General features: G+C 42.5%; 1 protein-coding gene across 1 annotated transcript in view; it reads right to left on the reverse strand.

Annotated features, from left to right (window-relative positions):
* POLA2 (DNA polymerase alpha 2, accessory subunit) overlaps positions 1-19,789 on the reverse strand; it is a gene marked incomplete in the record, with an annotated part of 701,000 nt that overhangs the window by 306,736 nt on the left and 374,475 nt on the right. Inside the window, 1 exon segment of the mRNA XM_053688830.1 lies at positions 16,999-17,041. Coding sequence (XP_053544805.1) covers positions 16,999-17,041 — 43 coding nt within the window.

The raw sequence follows: 19,789 nt of genomic DNA on the forward strand, positions 1-19,789 counted from the left end.
ACCCAGTTGAACGCACTAGTAAATACGTGCTAAAGCATAATATTTGCAACGATACAGAGTCATTTCCTGTACCTCCTACTAACACCATCATTCTCAATCTCAACACAGAGACCTCTCAGCACCAAATGCCTGAGCCTCTTCAAATCCACAACACAAGTGCATCTACGCAGCAAACCGCATCACCTCCCGCTGACAAGTTGACTTCCAGTGACAAGCCGCAGCTCAAGCCACAGCCAGCAGAAGCCTTAGAGACTACACCACAGTTGAACGCTCTTGCAACATTTTATCCTGGTAAACTTCACCCTTCTTCACCAGATAACTTTCACACCCAAGGGGTTCCTCAAGTTACTTTGGCACCAAAGAGTGAGAGATCAGACTTGACTGACTTCGCCAGATACAGGACACGCTGTGAGCTCATCAACACAAGCCTCTCAAGGTTTGATGACTGTCCAGAGAGCTACAGGGCCTGGAGATCAACCTTGAAGGCTGCTATTGCTGATCTCGACCTTACAACCAAGGAGGAACTCTATTTGCTCATAAAGTGGCTGGGGCCAGAATCTGCAGATCGTGTTAAAAGACTGAGAACAGTACATGTTGACCACCCAGATGCAGGCCTTGTTGCTGCATGGACAAGACTTGAGCAAGCCTATGGTAGCTCTGAAGCCATAGAAAGCGCTCTGTTCAAGAGACTGCAAAACTTCCCAAAAATAGGGAACAAAGACTATCGCAAGCTCCAAGAACTAAGTGACCTCCTCATGGAGCTAGAGTTGGCAAAGACAGACCCACATCTACCTGGACTAAGCTTCCTGGACACTGCTCATGGTGTCAATCCAGTGGTGTCTAAACTGCCATGTAGCCTGCAAGAGAAATGGGCGCAATAGGGCTCAAGATACAAAAGAGACTATAACGTATCTTTTCCTCCATTCTCATATTTTTGCAGGTTCATCAGTGATCAAGCCTGGATGAGAAACGATCCCAGCTTCAGCTTCTGTGAAACCAACTTGCCTGCTTCATCATCCTCACCAACATCATCAAGGTATGATAACACAGCAGCTAAACAAAGACAATAGAGCAATATCTATTAAAAGGACAGACATCTCACCACCCGTATCCTCTCCTGCACACCAGAGTGACTCGGGTGAAAGAGATAAAGACCCCAATCGTCAGTGCCCTATTCACAGGAAGCCTCACCCTCTTAAGAAATGTTGTGGGCTTAGGGCAAAGACTTTACAAGAGCGCAGGGAGATTCTCTAGAAACTGAGTATGCTACAGGTGTTGTGCTTCTTATGGTCACTTTGCTAAAGACTGTAAAGTTGTCATCAAGTACACAGAATGCAGTAGTGACAGACACGTTACAGCTATGCATCCTACTCCACTTCCAGACAACCCACAGCAGTTAACTGCTTCCACCCCTGTCTCAATTCATGGCGGGGAGCAACAAAGTCATGCTCCAGTCACAGCGAGTGTTTCCTCTGCATGCACAGAAGTCTGTAGAGAAGGCTTAGACCACAAATGCTGTGCCAAGGTATGCCTAGTCAAGATTTACCCACAGGATCAACCTGAGAATGTTACTAGGATTATGCTATAATAGATGAACAGAGCAACAGATCCCTGGTTAAGCCTAAATTCTTTGAGATCTTCGGCATAGAGGGTCATGCAACATTGTATACTCTCAGAACCTGTTCGGGCCGTGTAGAGGCCTTCGGCAGAAGAGCCGATGGATTCATGGTCTCATATCAAAGGAAACGAAGCAATACCCCTACCAACATTAGTCGAGTGTGACCAGATACCAGACGAAAGAGAAGAGATTCCTACTCCAGAGGCTGCATATCACCATCCTCACTTAAGACACCTTGTTGATGAGATTTCGGCAATGGACATGAATGCTGAAATCTTGGTCAAGCCAGGAAGAGACATTCTCAGAGTACATAAAGTACGCGAGCAGTGCGATGGACCTGACGATGCCCCTTATGCACAAAGACTGGATCTAGGCTGGGTCATAGTGGGTGATGTATGCTTGAATAGTATGCATACGTCATCTGAGATCCACTCCTTCAAAACGTACATATTAGGAAATGGACGTGCATCCCACTTCAAACAGTGCTCTCGCCATCATGAAGTAAGGAAGAAGCCTCCTGACACCATCCAAATACCTGATGTTACTCCTATACTTTGTGATGACAATCTTGGTACCACAGTGTTTTGTACTACAAGTGATGACAACAAAATAGCCTTGTCAGTTGAAGACAGAGAATTCATCAAAGTAATGGACAAAGAAATCTTTAAGGACGATTCTAACAACTGGGTTGCACCATTGCCTTTTCGTGCTGCAAGGGTCAAACTCCCAAACAACCGTGAACAGGCGTTATCCAGATTCAACTCACTTCAACGAGCACTAAAGAACAGGCCTGAAATGAAGGACCATTTCATTGCCTTTATGAAAAGAATCTTTGACAATGATCATTCCGAGCCAGCTCCACCACTTCAAGGACTCCAAGAGTGCTGGTACCTGCCTTTCTTCGGAGTGTATCATCCCCGTAAGCCAAAACAAATCAGGGTAGTGTTCGACTCCAGTGCCAAGCATCAAGGCGTATCTCTGAACGATGTTCTTCTCACTGGTCCTAACCTGAACTCATTCATTGATGATGATGGAATGTTAAGGGTTGGAGGACAATTAAACAAGGCTAAGTTGGGAGGTCAAGAACAGAATCCTCTCATACCTGCTCGCAATCATATCACCACTTTGCTCATACGGCACTACCATGAAGGGGTTAAGCACCAAGGTAGACACTTCACAGAGGGTGCCATAAGAGCTGCAGGCCTTTGGATTATAGGAGCAAAAAACATAATTTATGCTTACCTGATAAATTTATTTCTCTTGTAGTGTAGTCAGTCCACGGGTCATCCATTACTTATTGAATATATCTCTTCCTAACAGGAAGCTGCAAGAGGATCACCCAAGCAGAGCTGCTATATAGTTCCTCCCCTCACATGTCATATTCAGTCATTCGACCAAAGCAGACGAGAAAGGAGAAACCATAGGGTGCAGTGGTGACTGGAGTTTAATTAAAATTTAGATCTGCCTTAAAGACAGGGCGGGCCGTGGACTGACTACACTACAAGAGAAATAAATTTATCAGGTAAGCATAAATTATGTTTTCTCTTGTTAAGTGTAGTCAGTCCACGGGTCATCCATTACTTATGGAATACCAATACCAAAGCTAAAGTACACGGATGAAGGGAGGGACAAGGCAGGAACATTAAACAGAAGGAACCACTGCCTGAAGTACCTTTCTCCCAAAAATAGCCTCCGAAGAAGCAAAAGTGTCAAATTTGTAAAATTTTGAAAAGGTGTGAAGAGAAGACCAAGTCGCAGCCTTGCAAATCTGTTCAACAGAAGCCTCATTTTTAAAGGCCCAGGTGGAAGCCATAGCTCTAGTAGAATGAGCTGTAATCCTTTCAGGAGGCTGCTGTCCAGCAGTCTCATAGGCTAAACGTATTATGCTACGAAGCCAAAAAGAGAGAGAGGTAGCCGAAGCCTTTTGACCTCTTCTCTGTCCAGAGTAAACGACAAACAGGGAAGAAGTTTGACGAAAATCTTTAGTTGCCTGCAAATAGAACTTCAGGGCACGGACTACGTCCAGATTATGCAAAAGTCGTTCCTTCTTTGAAGAAGGGTTAGGACACAGTGATGGAACAACTATCTCTTGATTGATATTCCTGTTAGTAACTACCTTAGGTAAGAACCCAGGTTTAGTACGCAGAACTACCTTGTCTGAATGAAAAATCAGATAAGGAGAATCACAATGTAAGGCAGATAACTCAGAGACTCTTCGAGCCGAGGAAATAGCCATCAAAAACAAAACCTTCCAGGATAACAGCTTGATATCAATGGAATGAAGGGGTTCAAATGGAACGCCTTGAAGAACATTAAGAACTAAGTTTAAGCTCCACAGCGGAGCAACAGTCTTAAACACAGGCTTAATCCTAGTTAAAGCCTGACAAAAAGCCTGAACGTCTGGAACTTCAGCCAGACGTTTGTGTAGAAGAATAGACAGAGCAGAAATCTGTCCCTTTAACGAACTAGCAGATAAGCCCTTTTCTAAACCCTCTTGTAGAAAGGACAATATCCTAGGAATCCTAACCTTACTCCATGAGTAACTCTTGAATTCGCACCAATATAAATATTTACACCATATCTTATGGTAAATTTTTCTGGTAACAGGCTTCCTAGCCTGTATTAAGGTATCAATAACCGACTCCGAGAAGCCACGCTTTGATAGAATCAAGCGTTCAATCTCCATGCAGTCAGCCTCAGAGAAATTAGATTTGGATGGTTGAAAGGACCCTGAATTAGAAGGTCCTGTCTCAGAGGCAGAGACCACGGTGGACAGGACGACATGTCCACTAGGTCTACATACCAGGTCCTGCGTGGCCACGCAGGCGCTATCAGAATCACCGAAGCTCTCTCCTGTTTGATCTTGGCAATCAAACGAGGAAGCATTGGGAATGGTGGAAACACATAAGCCATGTCGAAGACCCAAGGGGCTGTCAGAGCATCTATCAGCACCGCTCCCGGGTCCCTGGACCTGGATCCGTAACAAGGAAGCTTGGCGTTCTGACGAGACGCCATGAGATCCAGATCTGGTTTGCCCCAACGATGAATCAGTTGAGCAAAGACCTCCGGATGAAGTTCCCACTCCCCCGGATGAAAAGTCTGGCGACTTAGAAAATCCGCCTCCCAGTTCTCCACGCTTGGGATGTAAATCGCTGACAGGTGGCAAGAGTGAGACTCTGCCCAGCGAATTATCTTTGAGACTTCCAACATCGCTAGGGAACTTCTGGTTCCCCCTTGATGGTTGATGTAAGCCACAGTCGTGATGTTGTCCGACTGAAATCTGATGAACCTCAGAGTTGCTAACTGAGGCCAAGCTAGGAGAGCATTGAATATTGCTCTTAATTCCAGAATATTTATTGGGAGGAGTTTCTCCTCCTGAGTCCATAATCCCTGAGCTTTCAGGGAGTTCCAGACTGCGCCCCAGCCTAGAAGGCTGGCGTCTGTTGTTACAATCGTCCAATCTGGCCTGCGAAAGGTCATCCCCTTGGACAGATGTGGCCGAGAAAGCCACCATAGAAGAGAATCTCTGGTCTCTTGATCCAGATTTAGTAGGGGGGACAAATCTGAGTAATCCCCGTTCCACTGACTTAGCATGCACAATTGCAGCGGTCTGAGATGCAGGCGCGCAAATGGTACTATGTCCATTGCCGCTACCATTAAGCCGATTACTTCCATGCACTGAGCTACTGATGGGTGTGGAATGGAATGAAGGACACGGCAAGCATTTAGAAGTTTTAATAACCTGGCCTCTGTCAGGTAAATTTACATCTCTACAGAATCTATAAGAGTCCCTAGAAAGGGAACTCTTGTAAGTGGTAATAGAGAACTCTTTTCCACGTTCACCTTCCACCCATGCGACCTCAGAAATGCCAGAACTATCTCTGTATGAGACTTGGCAGTTTGAAAACTTGACGCTTGTATCAGAATGTCGTCTAGGTACGGAGTCACCGCTATGCCTCGCGGTCTTAGTACCGCCAGAAGTGAGCCCAGAACTTTTGTAAAGATTCTTGGAGCCGTAGCTAATCCGAAGGGAAGAGCTACAAACTGGTAATGCCTGTCTAGGAAAGCAAATCTTAGGTACCGATAATGATCCTTGTGAATCGGTATGTGAAGGTAGGCATCCTTTAGATCTACTGTGGTCATGTACTGACCCTCTTGGATCATGGGAAGGATGGTTCGAATAGTTTCCATTTTGAATGATGGAACTCTTAGAAATTTGTTTAGGATTTTTAAGTCCAAGATTGGTCTGAAGGTTCCCTCTTTCTTGGGAACCACAAATAGATTTGAATAGAATCCCTGCCCGTGTTCCGTCCGCGGAACTGGGTGGATCACCCCCATTAGTAAGAGGTCTTGTACACAGCGTAGAAACGCCTCTTTCTTTATTTGGTTTGCTGATAACCTTGAAAGATGAAATCTCCCTCGTGGAGGAGAAGTTTTGAAGTCCAGGAGATATCCCTGAGATATGATCTCCAACGCCCAGGGATCCTGGACATCTCTTGCCCAAGCCTGGGCGAAGAGAGAAAGTCTGCCCCCACTAGATCCGTTTCCTGATAGGGGGCCCTCTCTTCATGCTGTCTTGGGGGCAGCAGCAGGTTTCTTGGCCTGCTTGCCCTTGTTCCAGGACTGGTTAACTTTCCAACCCTGCCTGTAACGAGCAACAGCTCCTTCCTGTTATGGAGCGGAGGAAGTTGATGCTGCTCCTGCCTTGAAGTTACGAAAGGCACGAAAATTAGACTGTTTGGCCTTTGATTTGGCCCTGTCCTGAGGTAGAGCATGGCCCTTACCTCCCTTAATGTCAGCTATAATTTCTTTCAAGCCGGGCCCGAATAAGGTCTGCCCTTTGAAAGGAATATTAAGCAATTTAGATTTAGAAGTCACGTCAGCTGACCAGGATTTAAGCCATAGCGCTCTGCGCGCTTGGATGGCGAATCCGGAGTTCTTAGCCGTAAGTTTGGTTAAATGTACGACGGCATCAGAAACAAATGCGTTAGCTAGCTTAAGTGCTTTAAGCTTGTTCATAATTTCATCCAATGGAGCTGTGCGAATGGCCTCTTCCAGAGACTCAAACCAGAATGCCGCCGCAGCAGTGACAGGCGCAATGCATGCAAGGGGCTGTAAGATAAAACCTTGTTGAACAAACATTTTCTTAAGGTAACCCTCTAATTTCTTATCCATTGGATCTGAAAAGGCACAACTATCCTCCACCGGGATAGTGGTACGCTTAGCTAAAGTAGAAACTGCTCCCTCCACCTTAGGGACCGTCTGCCATAAGTCTTGTGTGGTGGCGTCTATAGGAAACATTTTCCTAAATATGGGAGGAGGGGAAAAAGGCACACCAGGTCTATCCCACTCCTTGCTAATAATCTCTGTAAGCCTTTTAGGTATAGGAAACACTTCAGTACACACCGGTACTGCATAGTATCTATCCAACCTACATAATTTTTCTGGAATTGCAACCGTGTTACAATCATTCAGAGTCGCTAATACCTCCCCTAGCAATATGCGGAGGTTCTCAAGCTTAAATTTAAAATTAGAAATCTCTGAATCCAGTCTCCCTGGATCAGATCCGTCACCCACAGAATGAAGCTCTCCGTCTTCACGTTCTGCAAACTGTGACGCAGTATCTGACATGGCTCTCACCTCATCCGCGCGCTCTGTCCTTAACCCAGAGCTATCGCGCTCGACTCTTAATTCTGGCAATTTAGATAATACTTCTGTCATAACAGTAGCCATGTCTTGCAAAGTGATTTGTAAGGGCCTCCCTGATGTACTTGGCGCCACAAAATCACGCACCTCCTGAGCGGGAGGCGAAGGTACTGACACGTGAGGAGAGTTAGTCGGCATAACTTCCCCATCGTTGTCTGGTGATAATTTCTTTACATGTAAAGATTGACTTTTATTTAAAGTAGCATCAATGCAATTAGTACACACATTTCTATTGGGCTCCACATTGGCCTTTAAACATAGTGAACAAAGAGATTCATCTGTGTCAGACATGTTTAAACAGACTAGCAATGAGACTAGCAAGCTTGGAAATACTTTTCTAAATAAATTTACAAGCAATATAAAAAAACGTTACTGTGCCTTTAAGAAGCACAAAAAACTGTCACAGTTGAAATAACAATGAACCAAAATAGTTATAGCAACTAATTTTTCACAGTAAATGTATTAAGTTAGCAAAGGATTGCACCCACCAGCAAATGGATGATTAACCCCTTAATACCCAAAAAACGGATAACAATTTAATAATTAACGTTTTTCTCACAGTCAAAACACACTGTCACAGGTCTGCTGTGACTGATTACCTCCCTCAAAATGAATTTTGAAGACCCCTGAGCTCTCTAGAGACGATCTGGATCATGGAGGATGAAGTAGACAGATTGTGACTGAATTTTTACTGCGCAAAAAAGCGCTAAAATAGGCCCCTCCCACTCATATTACAACAGTGGGGAAGCTCAGAAAACTGTTTCTATGCAGAAAACAAAGATGGCCATGTGGTAAAAATCATGCCCCAATAAGTTTTATCACCAAGTACCTCACAAAAAACGATTAACATGCCAGTAAACGTTTTAAACATACATTTGAAAAGTTATGAATTGTTATTAATAAGCCTGCTACCAGTCGCTTTTACTGCAGTTAAGGCTCATACATTATTTCAGTATTAACAGTATTTTCAGAGTCAATTCCATTCCTTAGAAAAATACATTCAGTGTACACACACTCATCAGCCTAATACCAGTCGCTATCACTGCATTTAAGGCTGAACTTACTTTACATTGGTATCAGCAGTATTTTCTCAGTCAATTCCATTCCTCAGAAAAATAATTACTGCACATACCTCATTTGCAGGGGGGCCCTGCATGCTATTCCCCTTCTCTGAAGTTACCTCACTCCTCAGATGAGACCAGCCAGTGGATCTTAGTTCTAAGATCATAGAAAACGCAGGCAGATTCTTCTTCTAATGCTGCCTGAGAAAAAACAGCACACTCCGGTGCCATTTAAAATAACAAACTTTTGATTGTAGAAATAAGCTAAGTTAAAAAACACCACAGACCTCTCACAGCGACCTATCTTTAGTTAGGCTGCAAGAGAATGACTGAATATGACATGTGAAGGGAGGAACTATATAGCAGCTCTGCTTGGGTGATCCTCTTGCAGCTTCCTGTTAGGAAGAGATATATTCAATAAGTAATGGATGACCCGTGGACTGACTACACTTAACAAGAGAAAGACAGATTACAGCTACACTGCATAGCTGTGTTCAGTGCCGTAAACTAAGAGGTAAACATCAGCAACAGCAAATGTCAGATTTGCCAGCTGACAGGTTAAGTACTGGCCATGTTGGTTTGGATGTCTTTGGACCATGGATGGTAACAGCCCGCAGAACTTGAGGTGGCCAAGCAAATAGCAAATAATGGGCAGTGCTGTTCACTTGCATGAGTGTGCGTGCAGTACACATCGAAGTAATAGAATATATGGATGCCTCAAGTTTCAAAAATGCTCTAAGGCGATTCCTTGCCATCAGAGGACCAGTCAAAACATTAAGATCTGACTGTGGAACTAATTTCGTTGGAGCCTGTCGAGAGTTACATCTCAACTCTAGGCCAATTCAAGACCTTTTAGCTGAAAAAGGCTGTACATTGATTTTCAATCATCCTCATTCTTCCCACATGGGTGGCTCCTGGGAGAGAATGATAGGCATCACACGTAAAATACTGGACTCCATGCTTATGGACTTGAAATCCACAAGACTCACTCACGAGATTCTAACCACCTTACTAGCAGAAGCATCTGCCATAATCAATTCAAGACCAATTGTTCCAGTGTCTGTAGATCAAGAGGCCCCAACTCTGCACAATCCAGCTACTCTTCTTACCCAGAAGCTTGGGTCTTTTCCTGTTCCACCTGGAGAATTTAAAACAGAAAATCTGAGCTACAATCAGTGGAAGCGAGTACAACACGTTGCCAACTGCTTCTGGAATCCTTGGAAGGAGTATCTCTCTACTCTGCAAAGATGCAGGAAAACATAATTTATGTAAGAACTTACCTGATAAATTCATTTCTTTCATATTAGCAAGAGTCCATGAGCTAGTGACGTATGGGATATACATTCCTACCAGGAGGGGCAAAGTTTCCCAAACCTTAAAATGCCTATAAATACACCCCTCACCACACCCACAATTCAGTTTAACGAATAGCCAAGAAGTGGGGTGATAAGAAAAAAGTGCGAAAGCATATAAAATAAGGAATTGGAATAATTGTGCTTTATACAAAAAAATCATAACCACCACAAAAAAGGGCGGGCCTCATGGACTCTTGCTAATATGAAAGAAATGAATTTATCAGGTAAGTTCTTACATAAATTATGTTTTCTTTCATGTAATTAGCAAGAGTCCATGAGCTAGTGACGTATGGGATAATGACTACCCAAGATGTGGATCTTTCCACACAAGAGTCACTAGAGAGGGAGGGATAAAATAAAGACAGCCAATTCCTGCTGAAAATAATCCACACCCAAAATAAAGTTTAATGAAAAACATAAGCAGAAGATTCAAACTGAAACCGCTGCCTGAAGTACTTTTCTACCAAAAACTGCTTCAGAAGAAGAAAATACATCAAAATGGTAGAATTTGGTAAAAGTATGCAAAGAGGACCAAGTTGCCGCTTTGCAAATCTGATCAACCGAAGCTTCATTCCTAAACGCCCAGGAAGTAGAAACTGACCTAGTAGAATGAGCTGTAATCCTCTGAGGCGGAGTTTTACCCGACTCAACATAGGCAAGATGAATTAAAGATTTCAACCAAGATGCCAAAGAAATGGCAGAAGTTTTCTGGCCTTTCTAGAACCGGAAAAGATAACAAATAAACTAGAAGTCTTTCGGAAAGACTTAGTAGCTTCAACATAATATTTCAAAGCTCTAACAATATCCAAAGAATGCAACGATTTCTCCTTAGAATTCTTAGGATTAGGACATAATGAAGGAACCACAATGTCTCTACTAATGTTGTTGGAATTCACAACTTAGGTAAAAATTCAAAAGAAGTTCGCAACACCGCCTTATCCTGATGAAAAATCAGAAAAGGAGACTCACAAGAAAGAGCAGATAATTCAGAAACTCTTCTCGCAGAAGAGATGGCCAAAAGGAACAAAACTTTCCAAGAAAGTAATTTAATGTCCAATTAATGCATAGGTTCAAATGGAGGAGCTTGAAGAGCCCCCAGAACCAAATTCAAACTCCAAGGAGGAGAAATTGACTTAATGACAGGCTTTATACGAACCAAAGCTTGTACAAAACAATGAATATCAGGAAGAATAGCAATCTTTCTGTGAAAAAGAACAGAAAGAGCAGAGATTTGTCCTTTCAAGGAACTTGCGGACAAACCCTTATCTAAACCATCCTGAAGAAACTAATATTCTCGGTATTCTAAAAGAATGCCAAGAAAAATGATGAGAAAGACACCAAGAAATATAAGTCTTCCAGACTCTATAATATATCTCTCTGGATACAGATTTACGAGCCTGAAACATAGTATTAATCACAGAGTCAGAGAAACCTCTTTGACCAAGAATCAAGCGTTCAATCTCCATACCTTTAAATTTAAGGATTTCAGATCCTGATGGAAAAAAGGACCTTGAGACAGAAGGTCTGGTCTTAACGGAAGAGTCCACGGTTGGCAAGAGGCCATCCGGACAAGATCCGCATACCAAAACCTGTGAGGCCATGCCGGAGCTACCAGCAGAACAAACGAGCATTCCTTCAGAATCTTGGAGATTACTCTTGGAAGAAGAACTAGAGGCGGAAAGATATAGGCAGGATGATACTTCCAAGGAAGTGAATGCATCCACTGCCTCTGCCTGAGGATCTCGGGATCTGGACAGATACCTGGGAAGTTTCTTGTTTAGATGAGAAGCCATCAGATCTATTTCTGGAAGTTCCCACATTTGAATAATCTGAAGAAATACCTCTGGGTGAAGAGACCATTCGCCCGGATGCAACGTTTGGCGACTGAGATAATCCGCTTTCCAATTGTCCATACCTGGGATATGAACCGCAGAGATTAGACAGGAGCTGGATTCCGCCCAAACCAAAATTCGAGATACTTCTTTCATAGCCAGAGGACTGTGAGTCCCTCCTTGATGATTGATGTATGCCACAGTTGTGACATTGTCTATCTGAAAACAAATGAACAACTCTCTCTTCAGAAGAGGCCAAGACTGAAGAGCTCTGAAAATTGCACGGAGTTCCAAAATATTGATCGGAAATCTCACCTCCTGAGATTCCCAAACCCCTTGTGCCGTCAGATACCCCCACACAGCTCCCCAACCTGTAAGACTTGCATCTGTTGAGATTATAGTCCAGGTCGGAAGAACAAGAAGCCCCCTGAACTAAACGATGGTGATCTGTCCACCATGTCAGAGAGTGTCGTAAAATCGGTTTAAAGATATTAATTGAGATATCTTTGAGTAATCCCTGCACCATTGGTTCAGCATACAGAGCTGAAGAGGTCGCATGTGAAAACGAGCAAAGGAGATCGCATCTGATGCGGCAGTCCTAAGACCCAACATTTCCATGCATAAGGATACCAAAGGGAATGATTGTGACTGAAGGTTTTGACAAGCTGATATCAATGTTAAACTTCTCTTGTCTGACAAGGACAGAGTGATAGACACTGAATCTATCTAGAAACCTAAAAAGGTTACCCTTGTCTGAGGAATCAATGAATTGATTGGTAAATTGATCCTACAACCATGAACTTGAAGAAACAACACAAGTCGATTCGTATGAGATTCTTCGAAAATGAGAAGACTGAGCAAGTACCAAGATATCGTCCAATAAGGAAATACCAAAACCCTGTTCTCTGATTACAGAAAGAAGGGCACAGAGAACCTTTGAAAAAAATTCTTGGAACTGAGGCTAGGCCAAACGGTAGAGCCAAAAAACTGGTAATGCTTGTCTAAAAAGAGAATCTCAGACACTAAAAGTGATCTGGATGAATCGGAATATGCAGATACACATCCTGTAAATCTATTGTAGACATATAATGCCCTTGCTAAACAAAAGGCAGGATAGTCCTACAGTAACCATCTTGAATGTTGGTATCCTAACATAACGATTCAATAATGATAGATCCGGAACTGGTCTGAAGGAATTGACCTTCTTTGGTACAATGAAGAGATAAAATAAAACCCCAGCCCCTGTTCCAGAACTGAAACTGGCATAAATACTCCAGCCAACTCTAGATCTGAAACACATTTCAGAAATGCTGAGCCTTTGCTGTGTTAACTGGGACACGGGAAAGAAAAAAATCTCTTAGCAGGAGGCCTTAACTTGAAGCCAATTCTGTACCTTTCTGAAACAATGTTCTGAAACCAGAGATTGAGAACGGAATTGATCCAAATTTCTTTGAAGAAAACGTAATCTGCCCCATACCAGCTGAGCTGGAATAAGGGCCGCACCTTCATAGGTACTTAGGAGCTGGCTATAGGTTTCTATAAGGCTTGGATATATTCCAAACTGGAAATAGTTTCCAAACTGATACCGCTCCTGAGGATGAAGGATCAGGCTTTTGTTCCTTGTTGTGAGGAAAGGAACGAAAATGATTATTTACCCTGGAAAGAAAGGGAAAGCAAAGTTGACTTAGAAGACATATCAGCATTCCAAGTTTAATCCATAAAGCTTTTCTAGCTAAAATAGCTAGAGACATATACCTGACATCAACTCTAATGATATCAAAAGATGGTATCACCAATAAAATTATTAGCATGTTATAGAATAATAATAATGCTATAAAATTATGATCTGTTACTTGTAGCGCTAAAGCTTCTAACCAAAAAGTTGAAGCTGCAGCAACATCCGCTAAAAATATAGCAGGTCTAAGAAGATTACCTGAACATAAGTAAGCTTTTCTTAGAAAGGATTCAATTTTCCTATCTAAAGGATCCTTAAATGAAGTACTATCTGCCGTAGGAATAGTAGTACATTAGCAGGAGTAGAGACAGCCCCATAACCTTAGGGATTTTTGTCCCAAAAAACTCTAATCTGTCAGATGGCACAGGATATAATTGCTTAAACGTCTAGAAGGAGTAAATAAATTACCCAAATTATTCCATTCCCTGGAAATTACTTCAGAAATAGCATCAGGGAGATAAAACACTTCTGGAATAACTACAGGAGATTTAAAAACCTTATTTAAACGTTTACATTTAGTATCAAGAGGACCAGAATCCTCTATTTCTAATGCAAATAATACTTCTTTAAGTAAAGAACGAATAAATTCCATCTTGAACAAATACAAAGATTTATCAGCATCAACCTCTGAGACAGAAACCTCTGAACCAGAAGAACCATTATCAGTATCAGAATGATGATGTTCATTTAAAAATTCATCTGAAAAAAGAGAAGTTTTAGAAGACTTTTATGTATACTAGAAGGAGAAATAACAGACATAGCCTTCTTAATGGATTTAAAAAATAAAATCTCTTATGTTATCAGGAACACTCTGAAAATTAGATGTTGACGGAACAGCAACAGGTAATGTAACAGTACTAAAGGAAATTTTATCTGCATTAATAAGTTTGACATGACATGCAATACAAACAGCTGGAGAAACAGATACCAAAAGTTTATAGCAGATACACTTAGCTTGGTAGCTCCAGCACTGGGCAGTGATTTTCCTGAAGTATCTTCTGACTCAGTTGCAACGTGGAACATCTTGCAATATGTAAAAGAAAAAAACAACATATAAAGCAAAATTGATCAAATTCCTTAAATGACAGTTTCAGGAATGGGAAAAAAATGCCAGTGAACAAGCTTCTAGCAACCAGAAGCAATAAATAATGTGACTTAAATAATGTGGAGACAAAAGTGACGCCCATATTTTTTAGCGCCAAAAAAGACGCCCACATTATTTGGCGCCTAAATGCTTTTGGCGCCAAAAATGACGCCACATCCGGAACGCCAACATTTTTGACGCAAAAAAAACGTCAAAAAATGACGCAACTTCCGGCGACACGTATGACGCCGGAAACAGAAAAAAAAATTTGCGCCAAAAAAGTCCGCGCCAAGAATGACGCAATAAAATGAAGCATTTACTGCCCCCGCAAGCCTAACAGCCCACAGGGAAAAAGTCAAATTTTTTAAGGTAAGAAAAAATGATTGAAACAAATGCATTTATCCCAAATATGAAACTGACTGTCTGAAAAATAAGGAATGTTGAACATTCTGAGTCAAGGCAAAAATGTTTGAATACATATATTTAGAACTTTATAAACAAAGTGCCCAACCATAGCTTAGAGTGTCACAGAAAATAAGATTTACTTACCCCAGGACACTCATCTACATGTTTGTAGAAAGCCAAACCAGTACTGAAACGAGAATCAGCAGAGGTAATGGTATATATAAGAGTATATCGTCGATCTGAAAAGGGAGGTAAGAGATGAATCTCTACGACCGATAACAGAGAACCTATGAAATAGACCCCGTAGAAGGAGATCACTGCATTCAAATAGGCAATACTCTCCTCACATCCCTCTGACATTCACTGCACGCTGAGAGGAAAACCGGGCTCCAACTTGCTGCGGAGCGCATATCAACGTAGAATCTAGCACAAACTTACTTCACCACCTCCATCGGAGGCAAAGTTTGTAAAACTGAATTGTGGGTGTGGTGAGGGGTGTATTTATAGGCATTTTAAGGTTTGGGAAACTTTGCCCCTCCTGGTAGGAATGTATATCCCATACGTCACTAGCTCATGGACTCTTGCTAATTACATGAAAGAAATGGCAACGTCTGAACCCTAACATCAAGGTTGGAGATCTCGTTCTCCTCAAGGACCAGCAAGCTGAAAGAATCGAATGGTCCATGGGACTGATTGTAAAGAGCATTCCTAGAGATGATGGAAAGGTGCGTAAGGTGGAGGTGAAAGTTGCAAGACAAGGGACTATAAAAACTTTCATCAGACCGATCACAGAACTTATCTTGCTCTTGCCCTTTGGAGACTGAGCTTACTTATGTATGCTGTTGAATTCTTCCTGTGACTTCAAGAAGGAAGTATCTCTTACTATAATTGACACAACTTGAAGTCTTATATTATAGTTCTTGCATTATATGTATGTTCTCCTTATATCATTCAGGTCTTCAATACATCTCTGAAAATTACATTGTTATGCATAACTTCTGTTCTGATTTAAATAGTGACATTTACTATGCCAGACGGGGAGTGTGCTGCCTCAATGGGGCATAGAATATGACACAGCCTCTGTTAATATTCATGTTGATATAGTTAAGAAATTATATATTTTTATGCCATTTTTCTCAAAGCTTCTCTATGTTTAGTCTGTACTGCCATCTAGTGACCTTTTTTGGTAACGCTCCTGTTTTCTGTAGTACCTTTTCTCAGACCTATTATGCATTTCCCTTTTGTGTATTGCTCCGCCCTTGTAGTTTGATAATGCTTTTCCTGTGTCATGGCTGCAGTTAACAGGCCTCATGTAACAAGCACACATGTTAAACTACATTGCACGCTACGAACAGTATCAACTTTTGACCGCTTAAATACTGTAACCATTCATCTGCTGTATTTTATTATCTGTGGTAACCTGATATTCAGAATAAAGCAACTTTGTGGATGGACAAGGTATTGGTGAGTTCAGTTATCTGACAAGGATTGTCTGCAGTGATTGTATCTTCTTATACAGGCCAGACATAGAGGTCTCAGCAAGGGATAGATCACTATTACAACTATCTTGTGTCCCACAAGTTCCCATTGCTCTAAAGCCACCACTGCTCTACTGATGAGACTGATATGGACTACGGCTACACCCTAGGACAAAGCAGCACAATTTTGCACTACTTTAAAAATGAACTCTTGATTGAAGAATCTTATCTAACACCTAACTTTACCACTTCCTAACACTAACATAGGCAAAGAGAATGACTGGAGTGGGAGAGAAGGGAGGAGCTATTTAACAGCTGACAAGGAGGTTAATATCCCATAAGTAATTAAGATAATCCGTGGACTCGTGTCAAAAAAGAAAAAAAATCAGCATCAGCAGTGCTGAGGTCATGAACTCTTATTGTGATCTCATGAGATTTCATAGTAAACTTCCTTAAATGGAATAGGGAAATAAGTGTGAACGAGGCTCACTCCCCTTGCCTGTCCTGGGACAGACTTACTGATTTGCTGCTTAAAGTCCTTTACAATGGGATGTGAATACTTAGGACAATTTGAGGTAAAATATCTTTCTTTTTTTACATAGAGATGTTCAGGTGATATTTTCTAGCCAGGTTTTTACAGCTCTGCTGCATCACTTTCAAGTTTTTAAACATTTGGGTATCATGGCCCTTTAAGGGACTTTAAATAATTTTAAGTAAAGCTTACCTTGGAATTCTTCTGTTGGCTGGTAAAAAGGGAGTGCGATACCCTGAAGAGGAGAAATCGTGTTAACCTATCATCAATATATTTTGAACACCATACATTAAAATGGCATGAAGCACAAAATTTATTTCATGATTGAGATAGAGCAGCGATTTTAAACAACTTTCTAATTTACTCCTATTATCAATTTTTCTTCGTTCACTTGGTATCTTTTGTTAAAAAGCTGGAACTTATAGGGACTGCTTACTCCAAAATATTCTCCCTGTTAATTATTCCCAATTATCAATTTTACAAGAAGGTCCTTTATGCTTATTTCAGCATTTGAAATATCCTGTGGTATCCCTAGCGATAATGAAAGTTATATTAAACGTTTCTGTACTTAAGTAAATGCAGAAGAATTTACACACTCAGTGGCGTGTAGAAGAGAAGTAAGAGTCCACAGCTGCTTTCACTAATTCATTACTTTTGGGAAATAAGAACCTGGCCACCAGGAGGAGGCAAAGACCTGTCAAAGGCTTAAATACTCCTCCCACTCCCCTCATCCCCCAGTCATTCTGCCGAGGAACAAGGAACAGTAGAAGAAATATCAGGGTGAAAGGTGCCAGAAGAATATAAGGACGCCCCACATAAAATTACGGGTGGGGAGATGTGGACTCTTTCCATCAGAAGAAAAGGAAATTATCAGGTAAGTATAATTTATGTTTTTCTTCTTAAATGGAAAGAGACCACAGCTGTATTCATTACTTTTGGGAAAACAATACCCAAGCTATAGAGGACACTGAATGCCAAGACGGGAAGGTACATAAGGCGGCCCATACTGAGGGCACCAGGCCTGAACCTCTACCCTAATAAAAAAAAAAAAAACGCTTCGTCCAAAGCCAAGAAAATTTTAAGAGCCCCAATGACACTGACCCGCAGTTAGTCCAGAAGCCAAATCAGAGACCGCAAACTGACTCGACTGAGCCAACAGTCTCCAGGAGACACCGTCGCCCAACAGACGGTCTCCCACTGCTCAATCCCCCACAAATGAAGGGGACACCAGCCAAAAACCCCAAGGGGATAAGGCAAAAGAGAACCAAGGAAACCGAAAGGTCCCCTAATACAAAAAAGAAAACCTCCAAGAGTGAGCCCAGCTCACATAGACCCAAAGGGACCCAAACAGGGAAAGGAGGCCACGCCTATACCAAGAGAAACCCGGGATAAGACCGGGCACAGAGACAAAACAGACGTCTCTCCAACATCCTGCAAGCATGGAATGGAACTGAAGAGGCAAAGTCCTCCCAGTGTCTGACCATAGAATACCAAGGCATTCGACCATGAAAAAGTGTGTAATACACTCAGATGAAAAACCCCAAGTTTGAGAACACAGAGTCCATAACAGGACAACACAGAGGGTACTTGTGATGAAGAAGCAGTCAAGCAAGAAACAGACTGCAAAAGCAACCCCGGACAGAGGGCACACTCCAGGCAACCAAGCCGCCTGACCTACACACAGGTCCCTAAAAAGGGAAACAAAACCTCAAAACAAGGCCCCCCCGAGGAGAGTATACCCTCAGAACCAGAAGGAAGAGTAAACCCTCTCCTGAAATCAATGGAGCAAGTTGAAAGGAAAATCTATACCGTAGCAGACTGAGCTAACAGGATAGACTCAACAAGCTCACACATCCAGAGGAAACTGCACCCCAAACGCAGTGCTTTAGACCGCTCGGCCATCCTGACCTGCAGACCCACACCCAGCTGGACCAACCCATCCTCAGGGATCCAAGACAGGGGAACAAAAGAATGCCGAAATAGGTACAGGATGAGCGCCTCCCATCCAGGAGAAGCCCCAAGCAAGGACTCCATTACCATAGGGAGGAGAATATCCCCAAAAGAAAAGGGATAATGCCGGATGGGTAACAACTCCTCAAAGCCCGAAGCCAGTGGCTAACGGAAAGTTAAATTCTCAACACAGATGCCCTAGAAAAGGACCCCCTTACAAGTAACTTGCCAAGCAGAGGCACAGCCAACCCATTCGCCTGCAGAGCAGGGAATCCACAGGAACACTGGCAAGCTGACCAGGGGAATACAAGCCTAAGGCGCAGCAGAAAATTGGACATCCAGCGCTTACAGCTGGGTATGAACCAACAACCCTTGAGGCGCAAGCCACCCAGCTAACCACTAAATGATATGGGCTACTCTTGTGGCAAAGAGTACAAAATACTCCGAAAACCTGGCAAACCATGACCAGGTAAGGTAAATGGAGCAAGGACATAGCCCAAGTTCCCACAACCGTGGAACACCCCGACCAGCCCTGAGATCGAAGATTCCAAAACCACCCAAAACTGGGTCAGGAAAAAGGCCAAGCGAAGCTTCAGCAACCGGAAGTCTCAGGGAGAAAAACACGTCCGGGCACCTAATAGTTCAGGAAAATCTTACCCTAGAACTAAACACCACATCTGGCCAAAAAGCCAGACACAAGGGATATGGATGCATATCCAGAGAATCCGGATAACAAGAACTCTAAAGCCATAAGCAAAGGAAGGAACCACCCCAAACTAAAGTCCAACGCTCCAAGGAGCAAAGCTAGAAGTCGTATGAATATACTTCTCAAAGCCTCAGGACAACCAAGGGATACCTCGAGGTTAAAAAAAAAAATAATCTTACTAGCAGGACTAGTCTCCCTCTCACCTCCGCACAAGCAGAGGACACAAGAAAGAGAAAGGCACTAAGCCTACCAAACTCCGGAAACCCCGAGCTAAACAAAGTCCCCGCAGGGAACAACCATCACCCAGAAATATAGATCCCTAAAAAG

This window comes from Bombina bombina, chromosome 7 (assembly GCF_027579735.1).
Source record: "Bombina bombina isolate aBomBom1 chromosome 7, aBomBom1.pri, whole genome shotgun sequence".
Taxonomy (NCBI): Eukaryota; Metazoa; Chordata; class Amphibia; order Anura; family Bombinatoridae; genus Bombina; species Bombina bombina.